We start from the raw sequence: 17,808 nt of genomic DNA, 5'->3' as shown, positions 1-17,808 counted from the left end.
AGCCACCAAATGCACGAAATCTAATCCTTTTACCTATATTGGGATTTAATCCCTCAATCTACGAGGTTGTTTTGAAAAGGGAAATTATCAAACGATAATTCTTTATGAAAGAATGTAAATTCAAAAATTGGTGATTTCGAAAAATTAACAACGGAGCCAGGAATCGAACCTGGCGTCTAGAGATGCTTGACCGGAGCCTTAGCCTCCACTAGACCACCTAGATAATTGTTTATGACAGGAAGGATTATAGGTTTCGAAGAATTTGTTGTTTCGTACGGCCCAAGCGGACCGGAACAGTCGATCGAGGTCAAATTGGTCCTTTGTGCGTGACCCACGTGTGAAAATTGAGTTCTTTTTTGTGCCGCACACACGCAGTGCAACAATTGCACCAAGTTGCCTACGCCTGCTCAAGGGCATATTGTGTCACGGACAAAGGACTAAATTGACCTCGATCGACTGTTCCGATCCACTCGGGTCGTACGAAAGAATAAATTCTTTGAAACTTATAGTCCTTCCTGTCATAAATGTTGATGGTTTGATAAATTCCCTTTTCAAAACAACCTCGTAGATTGAGGGATTAAATCCCGATCAAGTAAAAGGATTAGATTTTGTGCACTTGGTGGCTCCGAATTCTCAGAACAGTATTTATAACTCCGAGAAAGGATGACCAGTAGACGGTGTGCGAGATATCGGGCTAGATTTGGTCACGTGAGGCTGGCCAGGATTGCCAGTACACGAAAATTCAAAATCCGCATGTACGGAGCTGCTGAGACCAAGCGAGCCAAAAGACGATTAGTCGGTCACCAACCACCTATCTGAAAGGACCGCATCATTTCTTATATATTTCACACAAACTGATTATCCCGTTGCCGAGTAGTCTGGAGGACAGGAGATATTCGTGAGCAAGAAGAAGGAACCTGGCCTACAAAGAAGACCCCGGGGTTCCCAGTAGCTCTGTGTTGTTTTGTTTTGTCCCTTTTATTATTTATACATATTTATTTCGTTCTTTTTTTTTTGGTTCCGCTCTTTTTAATTCTCTTTTGTGACGCCTATTGGCTCATTTTATCTTTTATAACCTTAAACCCGGCCATTTTTTTTGTCGTTAGATTTTAGTTATACATGGATCGGCCATTATAAATTTATTTATTAAGTTATTCTGTCCTTCTATTTTTTGTGCCTGCTATATCTTTTGTTACGACTATTAGCGTTCTTTTCGATTTTACAATCGGACACGCCCATGTTAGAAAGATAAGTTTACCTTTTTCTTGTTCTGTAGTGTATGTAGTTCAATAATAAATAAAACGAGGTGGCTATTTTAACTTTAGGTACGACCCGCTTACAATATTATAATTACTGACAGAAAATCATAAAGAATCATTACAACGGATACAGAAGGGCTAAGGTGGTTGAATAACTATTTTCGTAGAATGGATAGCCTGGGTAAGTAGAAGAGCATCAAATGAAACTTATTTCCACTATACGCAACACAGCGAGCTCGCGAGAGTAGCGCCGACGTGCATCAGCTCGCGCGGTGACACACGACGAAACATTTCTTTTTTTTCCTCCGGCCCAGGTTTTTCTCTATTAAACAGGTGCCACAGTGGGGGATGCAAATAATTAGATAGCCACGTAGGTCACTATTGTACAATCGTATTATTTATTGACATCATAAAAGAAAATGTTTGATAGAACGATGTGCGTCGTACAAAGCAGCGGTAAGAACTGGACGCCGGACACGAGCAGTGAAAAACGATATGTATATGATCGAAGAAGCACGCGAGAGGGAAGCACGTTACGCTCGTTATACCGTGAATCCCACGCGGCGCGAGTTATGAATTTTAACTGCGTTCGCCAATATTCTCCATAAATTTTTTTTTTTTAAGGTTGAAGGGAAATGATACAGGTATCTGAAAAAAATTATCTCCATGAATTGTTGTTAGTCGCGCGGAAATGGCAGCGAAATCAAAAAAAAATAAAAATAATAAAAACGTAAAAAAAATTGAAAGAAATATTTTTTTTTAAATGAAATTTTTTGTATGGAAGCGTATTCTTATACCAACAGAATGATTGCAAGATAAGTCTGCTCCGATGAACAGTTTCGGAGATATGAATTTTCAAACATAGCGGTGCAACAGTGGTTTACAAATATTCACATAGCTGTAACTCCGCCATTTTTGAAAAAAATTAAAAATCCTTGAAATGGTATTTTTTTTTTACATAATACTACGGATATTTTGATTAGCACAAAGATCCGTGACTTGACAGTTTTTTTTTTATTTTCTAGCTAAGTGAGGTGCACCCGCTCATATGTGGAAATAATACGCACGATCTGTACTTTACACTTAGCCAACTCACTTTGAATTGTGCGGTGTGAGGAAGGCGATCGAGAGGTCAAGTTGATGCGCGAAGCGTTCGAGGAGAAGCCCATATAGTCCAGATGTTAGGGAGTAAAAAAGACTTGCCCTACAAAAGATGGGTAGGAAGGATTTAGATATATGTTATTTAGTGCCGGGTGCTGATGAAAAACCCAAGATTTTGACTTGGTTTGGGGGCGTACGCCATTTTGGATTGAAGTCTCAAAAAATTCTTTTTTGAAAATTATTCCTGAATTTTTCATTCTACGGTAAAAATGTGCAATAGATATTTGGATAAGACTAAATTCCGTACAACTTTTGTATAAACACTTTTTTCGTAAATATGATGTGTAACGAGCTAATTAGAAGAAAACAATTTTTCGTACCTTTTATCCAACATGGCAGACCGCGCCGACACGCTTCCCTAAAGTCAAAATCATGGATTTTTCATCGGCGCCCACAACTAGGTAACATATTTCAAAATCATTTCTCCCCCGATTTTTGTAGGACAACAACGTATTGACTGGAGTAGATAGTTTTTGTCTAAGTTAGTATCGGGTTTTTAAATTTAAAAAATCATGTTTTAACTGTATTTCGCATACTATGAGCTGAAAAAAAAAATCCGATCGCCCATTTTCCGCGGAACGCGATCCTATCATTATTTTTCCGATATTTGAACATAGAACGCAGAAAATTAGAGTTACCGGAAAAATTAAAAAATCAAACAACTGCAAATCGTAAACTTCAAATTGGCACAATTTTTCTGGAACGATTTTTTTAAACATGTACTTTCAGCCCGCCATACATTATTTTTCCAAAATTTACCGTGAATAGATGTTGGACAATATTTTGGAAAAATGTTCACTCTACTGCTACTGGAACTATTCACACATCAGACTTACAAAAAAATTTTGGTGCAAAAAATTTAGAGAACTCAGTTTTCTTCAAATTTGTGTCAAAAACTTCTATTATCGTAAGGTTAACTGTTGAGGAATCATTTCGAAAAAACAGATTTTTTGTAACTTTAATCCAAGATGGTAGATTGGGCACGTACCTCCCCCCCCCCCCCCCCTCTTCGCCATTCAGGTCGGAAACTTGCATTTATTTTTCATCGATACCCGGAAATAACATATATCAAAATCACTACTACCCCACCTTTTGGGGGCAAATACTCCTATTGACGGGACTACTGGCTGGAGATACTTTTTTCTCGTGTTTCAGTACAAATGTAGATAGATGTCTAATTGATGATTCTGTGGAGCTCTTGATTAACAAAGTAGCCCATAGCTAAGCAAATCCCCACGCAGTGTTCTAATCGAAAGATCTCAACGTGACCGTGTACCTAGCACCGAGTATTATCGAGGAGCGAAATCTTTCCTTACTGAAACGATTCCAGGTTCTTTTTTTTTTGCTGATAGATAACACCGCAATACGGCGAGATCCTAAACTCCAGATTTTATTTTAGTTTCTATCTTGTGTGACGTGGCGTTTTAGAACGGCCCATCACAAGGGCACGCAACTGTAAGAAACTCCCGGAAAACGTGACGGTTTCTATTGGGACTTGTTCATTTTGTTGAAACCTGCATCGCTCAATTGCCTCATTGCGTTTAAGATTCGAGTATTCCTCCAATAATTTTACGATTTCCTTGATTTTATTTTTCAGTTGGTTGTAATTTGCGTACTAACTTGTAGGCTTCCACATTTGCGTTTCGTAGTAGCATGGCAGCCTGTTTTGCAGATGGCACATCGTTTGCTGTAAAATAGATTCCAAGTCTTGCAACGTATATATTCCAATCGTCATTGTGAATTCGGAATTTGCTTTCATTGAATATTTTATATTTTGGCGCGGTTGTAATTCGCTATCAACTTAACACAGAACTACGCACATACTTTTGTTAGTAGCATGGCAATGTGTTTTGCAGACAGCACATTGTTTGCTGCGAAATGAAGTTCTAATTTTTCAATGTATAAATTATCCCAACTGTCTTTGTGAATTCGAAATTCGGTTTTCTCGTTGGGGTCCATTTTAAATCTTTTATTTTCACCAGGTCGGTTTCCACTGTCTTTTCTCACTATGCTGCTTCCATGAACCGTATTTTTGAATTGCTATTTTTTCACTTCTGTCACTATTTTTACTAGCTTAAAAGATTTCCACTTCCCTTGTTTTACTGTTACCTGCTGGCTTTTGTATGTATGCTATAGAAAGCTTTCTCAATTCTCTGATGGATATTAATTCGAGTGCCATACATCATCTTTACGTATTGTATCATAATTTGAATGAGATCTGGTTTTCTCAGAGAATAAACCTACGAATATCTGGTTAATAGGAAACTTCTCCCTTTTTGTCTAAGTTGAAGCTAGAGGACAGATGAAAATTTTAATACAGTCCACTCAAGCCTGTCAAAAATTTTACAGCAGACAACCATATTTTGATCCGAAATTTTTCCAACCGACCCTATACAAGATTGTTAGAATGGTAGGCTCACTGAAAATATGGCATTATTTTCCAATAAAATCACTGAACGTTGCTGTAAAATGCACATGTATGTCAAAATATAATCCTGCGGAGGACCAGAAAGAATGACTCTCAGGTAGGTTCCAGATCACGATGAGAGATAGCATACTGATCAGAATAAAACGCAAAACCCTTACAGTATTTCGGATGAAACAAAGTGAAACGGAATTTATCATCCGAACCATAGCCGAAGTTTCAAGAAAAATGATTTCAACCAACGCGACTCCTCGTAACTAATAGCTGTTTAAGTTTTGCATTTTTTATAGGTTGAGTAATTGTCGTATGACCTGTATAACAAAATATATAAAGATTTTATTTGATGATGTTATGTTTCATGAGCTCGGAACGCATAAGAGGGGGAAGTTCTTGAAAAGCTGGTGTGTTTGTAATCAATTTTCCGTCCAAAAACATCTCAAGAACCAATGAACAGATTTTAATTATTTCGGTAGCAATTACGTGGCTCTTCCGAGCTCAAATCCGATTAGATTAGAAGCAAAATTGGCCGCGCTTTTCTTAGATGATTTGCACGAACACACATTTTTTCAAACGACAAGCTTAAAAGCGTATGGACAATTCTAATGATAATTCATCTGTTGGTTCATCTCATTCAAACTTAGGAGTGATTAGATTTCGAATAAATTCAGATGAGCCATGTCAAGATTTGGAAAAATCTTAAAATCTGCTTCCGAATATTTTATTTTTCCTAACAACTAAAAAGCAAGAAGTTCTGGTATTTCCAAAAGTAAAAGTTTTCTAGACGATTTGTTCCAAATTAAGATTTTTTTTTTATGTCCATCTATCTTACCTCTTGCATGCGCTTGCCGTACGAGTTCTGCAAAATCTTCGAGGTTTCCAAAAATCGGATCGATGTCTGTGAAATTCGTAATGTCGTAACCTCCGTCGATCTGCGGTGACGTAGCTATCGAGTTTAGCCAGATCGCTGTAATTCCTGTTTCTCGCAAGTGATCGAGCCGAGAAATAATACCTTGCAGATCACCCACGCCATCATCATTACTGTCTTGGAATGATTTAGGGTAGATTTGATAGATGGATGCGGTTGTGAACCAATCATCAAGAATTACTGCTTCAGTATTCGTAATTGGCGTTGTTGTTTCAGGTTCTGTTACATCGGCTACTTTATTACACAGAACAACCGCAGCGCTTGCCGTCAGTACGACCGAGTTAACATTGATTGTCGTTCTAGATCCGAAAAGTATTTATAGATTAGAAAATACCACTATGCTTAACAATAGCAGTAAATTTATAGAATTTTAGATGTTGGTTGATGACTTTACCCTGTTTCCACCAAAGAGTTTGCACTCGCAAGGCATATAGTAACATTTTCAGTCGGGAAATTTGTCAATGCAGTTAGATTTACATTAGCAAAATGGACTCCAAAATTAGCTAATATGGCATAGCTTTCATACCCTTCCAACTCTCGAACGATTGCCAGCACCTGCGTAGTCAAAATAACAATATAAGTGCAAGTAAGTGCATGAATCCCAGAGGGATAATAATACTAAAGAATATTTTAACGTTGCTCTGAAACTCAAATAAAACTCATTTACGAAGAAGCACCACACCGGGTATTAGTGTTGGACATAATTGATCACTTTCAGTAATTAATTAAATTCAAATTACAAATTACAATTCTAATTAGTGCTTGAACTTTTTATAATTACAAATTGTAAATTCAATCGGTAATGGAAATTTTATTGATTACAAATTACGAATGTAATTAGTAATTATAACTTTTTTGTTTTCAACTTACAATTGTAATTAGTACGGAAAATTTTTCTAATTACAAAATACGAATCTAATTGGTATCGGAAAATTTTCTTATAACAATACAGAAATATAATTGGTATCATAAATTTTTCCAATTACAAATTATAAGTGTCATAATTGTCGAAAATTTTTCTAATTACAATTGTAATTAGGACGTCAGATTTTCTGATTACAAATAACAAATATGATTGATAACATTTTTCCAGCCAAGTACATTTCGGAAATGCAAGTAAAAATATTTTCCGAGCTAATTACATTGTTGAAATGTAATTGAAAACATTTTTCGCGATAAATGCATTTCGGAAAGATAATTAGAATCATTTTTCGAGCTGATTAAAAGAATTTAGAAAATCACGATGACCTTGATGTCTGTGAGATGTCTCAATCCATTAAAATTCATTATTAACCAAATAAAGCCCCCCCATTCGTACCATAAATTTTTGGTGTATTTTTTGTCGCAACGCCTTAAACTTTTATTGGGTTATTTACAAGTAACATTCTGAGAAACTCACTTGTATGTAGTAGGATGAAAACTTAAAATTATTAGTAATTACTCGAATATCCTAATTTAGACTCGCAAAAACACGCAAATAAATACAAATTGGTGTATTCGAGTTGTATGGCTAATTTCGAGCACACATAGGTATATTCAAGAAAGTAAGGGTGACTTAGATTATATATCGGTATATCCAAATTTTAATAAAAGAGTAATTTCGAACATATCTGGGTATATCCCATTATGTATAAGTGCTATGATGCTTAATATGGCAGAGCATGTGTGAATTAGTTCATACTCTACTGTTCATGTGATACCGAACCTATAAATTAACTTGATGAAAACTTACCTACGCTTATTAATACACACATACTTTGACAGAGTAGGCCCCTCCGTCATGCGATATTAGATAAAACTCACACCGTATGTAATCTGAATACCTCGTACACACTCATATGTACCGATACTAATTTGAAATCACCCATACAATCCAGATAAACCACTATATAATTGAATCACTCGTACATACCGAGACATACCTGGATATACTAGAAAATACCTATATAATTCTGGATATACCGATATTCAATCGATATCACCCAATCTTACTCAAATATGTCTATTGTAACGTGACATTTCTCGACCTAGTCGAGTAGCAGTCCGGGAAGGTGTTTCGGCAGAGGCCTGAGTAGCTCAGTGGTCGGAACAATCGCCCGGAAAGCAAATGGCTTCGGGCCACAAATCCCAGTCCAGTCCAAGCCGTGAAACATTTTTTCTGGACCCACCGGAAATGAACGTCACAAGATGGCACCCATTGTGGGGTCTTGAGAAAAAATCCGCTGAAAATTTAAGATGACGAATTGCGGCCTCGCGGAAATATCCGCCGGGATATTTTAGTTCAATATTTGATAACAGCGAACAGTCGCAGATTATCGTCTACAGCGGCTGGAGAAGAGGAGAGAGTGAAGAGACACGCCTGAGTCCAGCGTTGTGTACAGCTTTTACGAATAAGCGACACTGAGGTATCTCGCTTACCTCGTGTATAGAAAATAAATACAAAGGGTGGCGATTAATATTGAATGAAAATCACGACTTACGCTACGGAGCAACCAATATACCGGGTGTCAAATGAATACACCGGTTATATTTGCGTACTATATCTACGATTTCGCTAATTTCACTTCGCTGCTTTTTGAATTTTGATTCTAGAATTTGTGTTTCAATTGATTCCTTGCTATGATTTTGTATAATGACCTTGTTCGCAGATTGGTAGCTGACTTTTTTTTATTGTTGCAGGTGCAACAATTATGTTTTTTCAGCCCGAGACCTTTATTTTCAATCTTTGTTTTCGAATTTTTGTGAATTTTTGTCTCACTTTACCATAATTTATGCACATGGTTCTTTCGAACGGAGATGCACTATTTATGCCTTGAATTTTGCATACCATCTTGTTCTTTTGCTTTTGCTCCGACTATCGTTTATACGTAACACTCTTACTCGTTTGACTTTGGTGGGTTTTTTCGACTACGGGTTTGAAGCACTCCAACCAAGAGCGGGCAAACTACCACCAACGTTTGGTAATGGCCGACATGAGATAGAGCGGACGATGAGGAAACAAGGACTGTGCAAAAGGCTGTCTATAACCGAGTAGCGGACAAACGGTGGCTGTCTCCTGCAGTAGTAGAAACATCTTCCCGTTAATGTAACGATTAATTGGGAAAGGAATAGAGTACAGTAGTAGCGCAATTTGAAGATATCGAAATTAGTGGCAGAAACAAAAAAGGTGATTCCACAAAAGGGAGACGAATGGCAGAGAGTACAGTCAGTGATAGCTACGGACTTTTGATTTCCAGTAGATTGCGAGGGTCTGAGTACGAAGATCTGCCGAGAGCCATCCGGGCTACGGTGACCCTAGATTAGATCCTCAGAGTATCATGCGGGTTCACTCAGAATAATTCGCAGCTAGCACCAGAGAACTGGAGGGAGTACCTACCAACAATCGAATGCTGGGACTGTTGGGAGAGGGGCCATTCCTGTACCGCCTACCGGGAGAGTATGCAGAGACAACCTGAGAAGCTCCCGCCCAGACCACCTACGGCAACCTAAGCCTAGCAAGCACCTTTAGAAGGAGATCTGACACCAGTAGAAGCCCCAGTCCCACAAGCTGCTCCAAGGGCAATAGTGGAGGTAGTGGAAGCAGAAAAGGGAACCCTGCGGGAGTAAATTGAGCTACAAGTACGAGCGTTAAGGAGCTTCATATGCTGGCAAGCTTCTATATGCGACATATACCGAGGGTGCCGCCTCCTAATATAAACAGAGTGTACAAAAATAACCAAACGGAGATTGAAGACTAAGTAAAATCTCATTGAATGTGGCATGTTCTTCTTTGCTTTCTTAATGGTCCCGGGAAAAGAGATATTGTATAGCGATTAAATTATTTCAGGTTCGTCAGCGAATCTGGACTCTTACACGGGAGAATTGCTATCTAGATTGGGGATGAGGAATTCTCTATCAATTTCGATTTTTCTTGTTTCAGCAAAGCGCAATTGCGTTTAAAATACTTTGAGCTATCGGTCACTTCACGGGGTTCAGCTCGCGGAATACAACGCTGGCGCTATAGCACCATTCCGTCTAGGCGGAGGAGGGTAGTTGTAACGTGGCATTCCGAATGCACGTTACCAGCAGCTCCCTGAACCTTAGTCGGAACAGAAAATTAGCATTTTTGCAAAAGCAATTACGTTAGATTACAAAAAGAGCCCCACAACGAGAATCACGCATTCGAAATTCCGTAAGGGACAAATTACGTGATTTCGAATAAGGTTTATCATAGGCTTCATGTGTCTTTTTGTTTTTTGAGGTTTGAAGGTACCAAGCAGAATTCGTCGACGGTTTCAAAGGAATTAACTATTAGCACAATGGTGCTAAATTCTAAGGCAGGTCGATAAGGTTCTTATCTGGTTCTCTTATCTGGACACAACACAGATCCCAGCAGCGAGGGAGTCCAAAGCGGAAGAGAATCCAGCTGGTGACCGCTGAGCCTCAGGCCTCTTCCCGCCTTTTTTCTCTTACACTGCTCATTGCGAAATTTGGCGGTTCAACTAGCGCCAGGGTAGCACCTCAGCCCACTAAAAGCAGGATCGCGGAGAACTTGCGCTAACGAGGCATTTTCGATATATCGATAAGCTCTGCATCAAAATGTTCTCTCAGGTGCGTATCAAATTGCACAATAGGCAAAATTGATTTTCAAATCGATTGTTGCGAATTCTTGTAACACGTGACGTCACTGAAGAGTGACGCAGAGATAACGGTTAACGACTCTAAAGTGCCAGCAATGTTACACCAGATGAACGTGCCAGGTGAAGGTCAAGGTAGGTTAACCGTATCATTTAATTCCATGAATTTGATTGTGATCAGTACGCGCACGGTATATTACACTCTGTCATTCTCCTCTCGCTAGTGCTCACGCGACTATCACCTACCAACTGATATTTTTTTTCTCTTTTCAGCGTGCGCTATGCCTTTTTCTGTCCCCACTACCAAAATAGATACACAGGGCTTCAGTAACTGCCTGCCACGGAGTGCGGAGGACCGCCGTTCATTACAATCAATGCCCCTACACCCTCGAGTTATGTGTTATGACGCGCGCGTACTGTACTGTTATCCGCCAGAGCGTGGGTCGATTCAGATCAGCCAACTTAAAAAACTACCATCTCCTTTGTCTGCTCATAATCGAATCTATTGAATCAATTAAGGCATGTCAACCTCCCCTTCGAATATCAGATTTGTAATGAACTCACAAGTACTTGGTCAAAAATGAAGCCTTCAACAATTACAAGAAGGCCAGATAAATTTTAACTATATCACTTCAAAATTTTCAACAGAGATTCTTTTGAAACAGTTTTTGACCTAAGACCGTGACGCCGTTTGCTGCAAAAATAATGCAAAATCCACAAAGAATCGTATTCTTAAACTCTTTAACCACTTTAATAAAGCCGTTTGCGATCCAACTGTGAAATAATTATCTTCAAATCATTTGATTTGATGATGCGTTGCTATGATAGTTTTGAGCACTTTCTCAAAATTACGTGATTTTAAAGTACATCTGTCAAAATTCAATTTCTGACTGTGCAAGCTACCTTCATTTCCTTACGAGGAGAACCTATCAACTGTAACCCACGGATTTGCATCATAAAAAAATAATGAAAAAAAAAACATGTGTGCAGTTCACATGTGGTATAAGTGAAATCTTCAGAAATTATACTGCGAGAGAATGAGGAGAATGCAGTATCAAGAGTGGAATAATTATTCGTTCCATCGATAGTCGTTTTATTTCGTTACATCGATAAACGTTTCATTTCGTTTCATCGAGTTTCAAATCACGCCCATGCTAAAGAAGTTTTCACCAACGGCGCTAAAGAAGTTATCACTTTCATAAACGAGTACATATTTCGGCTTAAGGTTGATTCTCACTATAGGCGCAGACCGTCATGTAACGACAACGGAACGTATTGGCACCGGCACGACAGTTTTACGCGTATATTCACACTGTACACTGTACCGCACGGACCGTCACGTGAAGGCAACGGAACGTCCCGGTGTCGGTACCAGTGCTGCCAGAAAGCGGGTAAAAAGTACCCCTTCCACAGATCCCGCGCATGATTTCACACAACGTCAACGGTGCACGTCGGTGTGTCGGGATGGCGACGGAAGCCGAACGATGCCGAGTCAGCTGACAAATCGAGGGGAAATGTTCCCCTACCAAGCAATGAAGAGAGCGCACACACACAACGTCACACAGCTGTCACACAGTGTGTGATGCGCGCAAGCTGCTAGGGAAGGGGTACTTTTTACCCGCTTTCTGGCAGCACTGGTCGGTACGATAGTTTTATGCGTATGTTCAAATTGCAGCTGCAATTATCGGTCAGTTAAGATTTTGCAGTCGTAATGAACTAATCATGGAGTACCTATGAACTAGCTCTCATAGCCTTAATTCTAGACGAAGACCAAACCAAGAAGTCAAAAGAACGTATTGAATCTCAAAACAACATTCTTTTACAATTTTTGTTATAAATAATAAATAATTCATGTTGCCTGACTGGTTCAGGTGACATCATTTTCCTTCAATGTAGTATCGCTTTACCTCAGGTGGTTCATTACGTACACTTGGGGACAATGAGTCTGAGATGGCTAATTTCTTACACTAGACAATTATGTTCGTAACACAGTGAAATCTACAGCGCCAGAGTGGGTCAAACACAAAACAAATTCAATCGCAATGAACATGAAATAACACTTGACCATCGATTCTAACCTTGGAATACGGCGGGAATAATAACTTGTTGGATTGACACGTATTCTAAGGCTAGATTCGACGGTCATGGGTTATGTTACGTTTATTGAGATTGAGTTTGTTTCGCGCTCGGCTGACTGTGGCGCTGTAGGTTTTTTTGTGTTGCCAACTTAACTGTCTAGTGTACAGAATTAGCCGTCTCAGATTCATTGTCCCCAAGTGTACAATGCCTTGCACGATTCTACATTTCAAATAAATTTTTCTCGATCCATTTTAGCTCCGTTTCGTCCGTCTTGTACCGTTTTCATGCTTAAACTGGTTGGCAAGCACCAACAGGTACCGTAGCAGACCGTTAAAACATTTTTTGCAGCAATGTCGATCGGACCCGGTCCGTGCCATTGACGGAATGCGTGGGTCGTTGCTGATTAGTGTGTGCAGTAGTATTGAAACCCATGATACTAAGTTTTGTCGTGCCGGTACGTTCTGTTGCCGTTACCTGCCAGTCCGTGCCGTATTCGCTGTGAGCCGCCGCTTGGAGGGAAGCTGCGAAACGATCGCGCGCGGGGTGGCGAGTAGTGAGTTGAGCCAGCGTGTATTGTGGTAGCATTTTGTATGAGAAATAATAAACAGTATGTGGAATTACACTTGTTGTGTTGTTAAGTGCGAAAATAACGGTAAAATTAGTGACTGTATATTTTACAAGTTTCCAACTGCATCACATAAAATAGGTCAAAGGCAAAAATGGATTGCTGCTGTAAAAAAAAAAGTAATTAACATAACCTTACTTTCGATGCCTTAGTTTTCTATATTTTTAAAACCAAGCCAACTATATTAATAGGTGAACTGTTATGCTATCTGCATGAAACACTATATAAATACTTAAGTATTATTGTTTTTTTCAGTCCTGATGTTCAAAGTGGACTCTAAAAACTCATCACGTAATATGTAATACTCGTTTCATTGGCAAGAAAGAATCAGATGATCCTGCGAGTTCAAGCTACGCGCCAACTCTATTCCTTCCTGTTTATCATGCAAAGCAAGTAAATAAAAGAGCTGTTTTAAGCAGGTAAATACATGAAAAACAAAAAAATAGTTATAAAATTGAATAATATATACATTTATATTCATATAATAACATATGTATCTATTAATTATAGGTACAATCGACTCATTAACCGAAGAAAGACTCTTCACAAGCATAACATCGGAGTGAATTGTGATACTGGAAATCAAGTTAATGACGACTCTAAAAATGTTGTCAATAATAGTGGACATGTACCTATGGATGTAAGCAGTGCCGAAGTAATTTTAAAAACTGATCAAGAGTGTCAAGTAGATTTTGTAAGTTCTGCTGGTATCGAACAAACAGAAACTTTCACTTGTAACAGATATATTTACATGACTAATTACTGTAATGTTGAAGTTCACACTGAAATACCGGACATTGCCACTCTCAAAACTACTGTGAATAGAAAAAAAATGAAAGATGAAGAGGTACAATGCGGCACATCGCTAACAGATATAGTAGATAAGTCGATTGGTTTTAACGAGGCTGTAGTTGAACGAATCCTGTCTATTAAAACATCCATGACTACGGATTTTTTCATTAAAAAATTATTTATTATATATTAATAGTATACATGACAGGGACTTCCGTTTCCGTTTGAATGTGAGTGACAGGTGTGCGAAAGAGTGCGAGAGAAAAGGCGAGAATTTAGTAGGATAGCAAAGGTGAGGAGAAAAGGAAATAGGGCAGAGAAGGAGCGGGAAAGACATAGACGGGAGGTCGGGTGAAGGGAATGGGGAGGCAGGGATAGAAGGGAAGGGCGGGTGAAAAAGAAAGAAGGGGGAGATTTTTGAGGTTAGGCAGAAAGAGCTGGCGGACGGCAACGATTCGGATAAGATAGGAAGAGGCAGTGACATCTAGGGAGTAAGAAGGGGGATAGAGTAGACAGGTAGGCGGCGGATAGATAAGGTAGGGAGCGGCGAAGGAGAGAAAGAGTATGAGTAACGCGGGTGGCCAAAAAGAAGGGGCGAACAGCGAAGAGGAGGAGAAAAAGAAAGGTAGGCCGGGGGCAGTAGCAGCGTTAGGGAGGGATAGGAGGCATAGCCTGGGATCGGCGACGGTGCTAGACTTATGGAAGAAAAAGCGGGAGGAGGAAGGGGAAAAAGGGGAGGAGGAGGTAGACGGGTTGCAGGAAAGAGAAAGAGTATTTGGGAAAAGCAGGAAAGTGCACCGGTCGCCGGAGGGTAAGACAGGGGAGGAAGGGAAGGCAGAGGGAGGGGGTATACAAGATATGCTAAGGTTGATTAGGGAAGAGCTAAAGATAGGTCTAGAGGAGGTCAAAGGGCAGGGAAGGGGGATCAGGGAAGAAATGGAAAAGATTAAAGGCGAAATGACTAGAAGGGAAGAGCAGTGGAAAGTAGAGAGGGGGGAGATGAAGGAAATGATAAGGGATCTAGGTAAAAGACTAGAAGAGGTAGAAGAGCGGAGAGGGGGGGAGATGGAAAGGGTAAAGGAGAGGCTGTTAGAATTAGAAAAGAAGAGTGCAGAAGGAGGGGGAGAAAGGCAGGTACAGGGGAATGCGGAAGTGGCGCAGGTAGCAATAGATAGATTAAAAGAGATGGAGTGGGCCATAGAGAGGAAAGAAAGGGAAGAAAGAAGGGGAAATATAGTAGTGAGAGGAGCGAGACTTAAGAAGGGAAGAGAAAAGGAAGAGTTGAAAAAGATTTTGCAGCTGATAGGGGTGGAGGTCGAGGTAAAGGATATGTGGGAGGTAGGCGCGAAAAAGGGGGGAGAAAAGGGGATATGGATAGCAAGACTAGGAAATAGGGAGCAAAAGAGGCAGGTAATGGGAAGAAAAAGCCTACTCAAAGGGAGGGAGGAGAGAATAGGCGAGGATCTCACCTGGGCAGAGAGAAGAATGAAATGGAAGTTGAGGGAGATAGCAGCTATTGAGGAGAGAAGGGGAAACAGAGTAAGAATAGGGTATGCAAAGATCTGGATAGAAGGGAAAATGTGGAAGTGGGATGAGATAGGAGAGGTGCTTAGAGATGGTACAGGGAGAGCGAGGGAAGGGGGGCAAAGGGAGGGGAGGGGAAAAGTAGGGGAAAGCGATAGGGAAAGGTCAGCAAGCGAGGAAAGACAAAAGGGAAGTATGGAAGCACAGGGAAGGGTACGTAGTGAAAGGCAGTCGGGGAATGGGTAGTGGGGGGGGACAGAGGCAGGTGGGGAGGGAGATAAGGAGGAGAGAGAGGAGAGTAGGCGAGACAGTAAGGGAGGGGTGGAAAGTAGCTTTTTGGAATGTGGCGGGGCTCGCGAGAAAGGATGAAGATTTCTGGAGGGGGCTAGGGGAATGGGATGTAATATTTCTAATGGAGACATGGATAGAAAAGAAGGGGTGGGAAAGGATTAGAAATAAGTTGCCAGTAGGGTATAAATGGGAAGTGCAGTATGCGGTGCGAAAAAATAGGAAGGGAAGAGCAATAGGCGGAATGCTGTCAGGGGTAAGAAGGGAGATAGTAAGTGGGGAGGGAGGGAGGGAAGAGGTAAAAGAGGGCATGATAGCAAGGAAAATAAGTGTAGGGGGGGAAAAATGGGTAGTAGTAGGAATATACATAAATGGGGACCTAAAAGAGAAGATAGAGGAATTGAAGGAGCGGGCAGAAGAGATAGAGGGAGGGGTAAAAGTGTTAGTGGGGGGGGATTTTAATGCCAGGACAGGGCAGGAGGGGGGAGGATGCTGGGGAGAAGGAGAGGAGGAGAGTAGGAGTAGGAAATCAAAGGACAGGAAAATAAACTCTGAAGGTAGGCAGCTGGTGCAATTTTTAGAGGAGACAGGATGGGCAATAATGAACGGGAACATAGAGGGGGATGAGGAGGGGGAATTTACGTATGTAGGAGGGGCAGAGGTGACAGTGATAGACTACGCTATAGGAGACATCGAGGTGAGGGATAGGGTCAAAAGGATAGAGATTGGGGATAGGGTTGACTCGGATCATCACCCGGTAATAGTGTGGTTGAGGGGGGCAGTGGCTAGGACAAGGAAGGGAAAAAGAGTAGGGGGAACTAGTAGAGGAGACTGGACGGAGGAGGGTAGGATGAGGTTTAGAACAGAAGTCGAATGGGAGGGGATAGGAGAAGTGGATGTAGGGAAAGAGATAGAGAAAAGAATAAGGGAGTTTAGACGAGCCTTAGATGTAGGAGGGAGGGGGAGGGAAGCGAAAAAGGGATGGTGGGATGAGGAATGTAGGCGAAAAAAAGCGGAAGTTAGGCAGAGTCTAAGGAAATGGAGAAAGGGGTAGGGAGAAGGGGACGCGTAGAGAAAGGGAAGAAGGGAATATAATAGGCTATGCGAGGAGAGAAAAAAGAAAGAAAATGAGGGATTCATAAAAAAAGCAGCGGAAGCAAAGACAGAAAGCAAGGTATGGGAGATAGTTAATAGGGAAAGAAAGAAGTGGAAGAGGGTGAATGAAGAAATAGGAGATCAGGAGTGGAGGGAGTATTTCATGGGATTATTAGGCGGGGTAGAAAGCAAGGTAACAGAAGGCGGGGAGTCGGTAAATAGGAAGGGGGACGGAGAAGGGGAGCTGCAGAGGGAAGAGATTAAAAAGGTGATAGGAAAGCTGTGGGATGGAAAGGCACCAGGGGGGGATGGAATAGTTAGCGAGGTATGGAGGTATGGGGGGGAAGAAATGGAGCAGTGGATATGGAAAACATGTAATAGAGTTTGGGTGGGGGAGGGCTGGCCAGAGGATTGGAGGGAGGGATTGATAGCGCCGATAGTTAAGAAGGGGGAGGGGAAAAGGGTAGAAGAGTATAGGGGGGTGACTTTGATGCCAACTCTATATAAGGTGTATGCGATGGCATTAGCGGATAGGTTAGAAAGAGAGGTAGAAGAAAAGGGCTTGATACCACAAAACCAAACGGGTTTCAGAAGAGGCATGGGCACCATTGACAATATATACGTACTTAATTATTTAATCAATAGGCAGGTGGGAAAGGATAAGGGAAAGATGGTGGCGTTTTTTGTGGACCTGAAAGCTGCTTTTGATTCAGTGAACAGGAAGGTGCTGTGGGAGACTATGGAAAGGAGAGGGGTGAGGGAAGGGCTAAGGGGAAGGATAGAGGAAATTTACAAGGAAACAAAGAGTCGAGTAAGGAGCGGGGGAAAGCTAGGAGAGGCGTTTTGGACAGCGAGGGGGGTAAGGCAGGGATGTCCGCTCAGTCCGCTTGTGTTCAATCTGCTGCTGGCGGACTTAGAAGAGGAAATGGGGAGAGGGAGAAGGGTTGGGGGGGTGGAGTTAGCCGGCGGCAGGGTATGCACTTTAGCCTATGCGGATGATATAGTGATACTAGCGGAAA

General features: G+C 41.0%; 1 protein-coding gene across 1 annotated transcript in view; it reads right to left on the bottom strand.

Annotated features, from left to right (window-relative positions):
• LOC124180670 overlaps nt 1-17,808 on the bottom strand; it is a 122,579-nt gene that overhangs the window by 33,165 nt on the left and 71,606 nt on the right. Inside the window, exons 6-7 of the mRNA XM_046566415.1 lie at nt 6,165-6,325; nt 5,675-6,069 (exon numbers count right to left, since the gene is read on the bottom strand). Of these exons, the coding sequence (XP_046422371.1) occupies nt 5,675-6,069; nt 6,165-6,325 (556 nt within the window). The remainder of the gene's footprint in view (nt 1-5,674; nt 6,070-6,164; nt 6,326-17,808) is intronic.

This window comes from Neodiprion fabricii, chromosome 4 (genome assembly GCF_021155785.1).
Source record: "Neodiprion fabricii isolate iyNeoFabr1 chromosome 4, iyNeoFabr1.1, whole genome shotgun sequence".
In the NCBI taxonomy this organism is placed as follows: Eukaryota; Metazoa; Arthropoda; class Insecta; order Hymenoptera; family Diprionidae; genus Neodiprion; species Neodiprion fabricii.
Note: the sequence above shows the minus strand (reverse complement) of the source record. Positions and strands in the feature narration are given on the sequence as shown.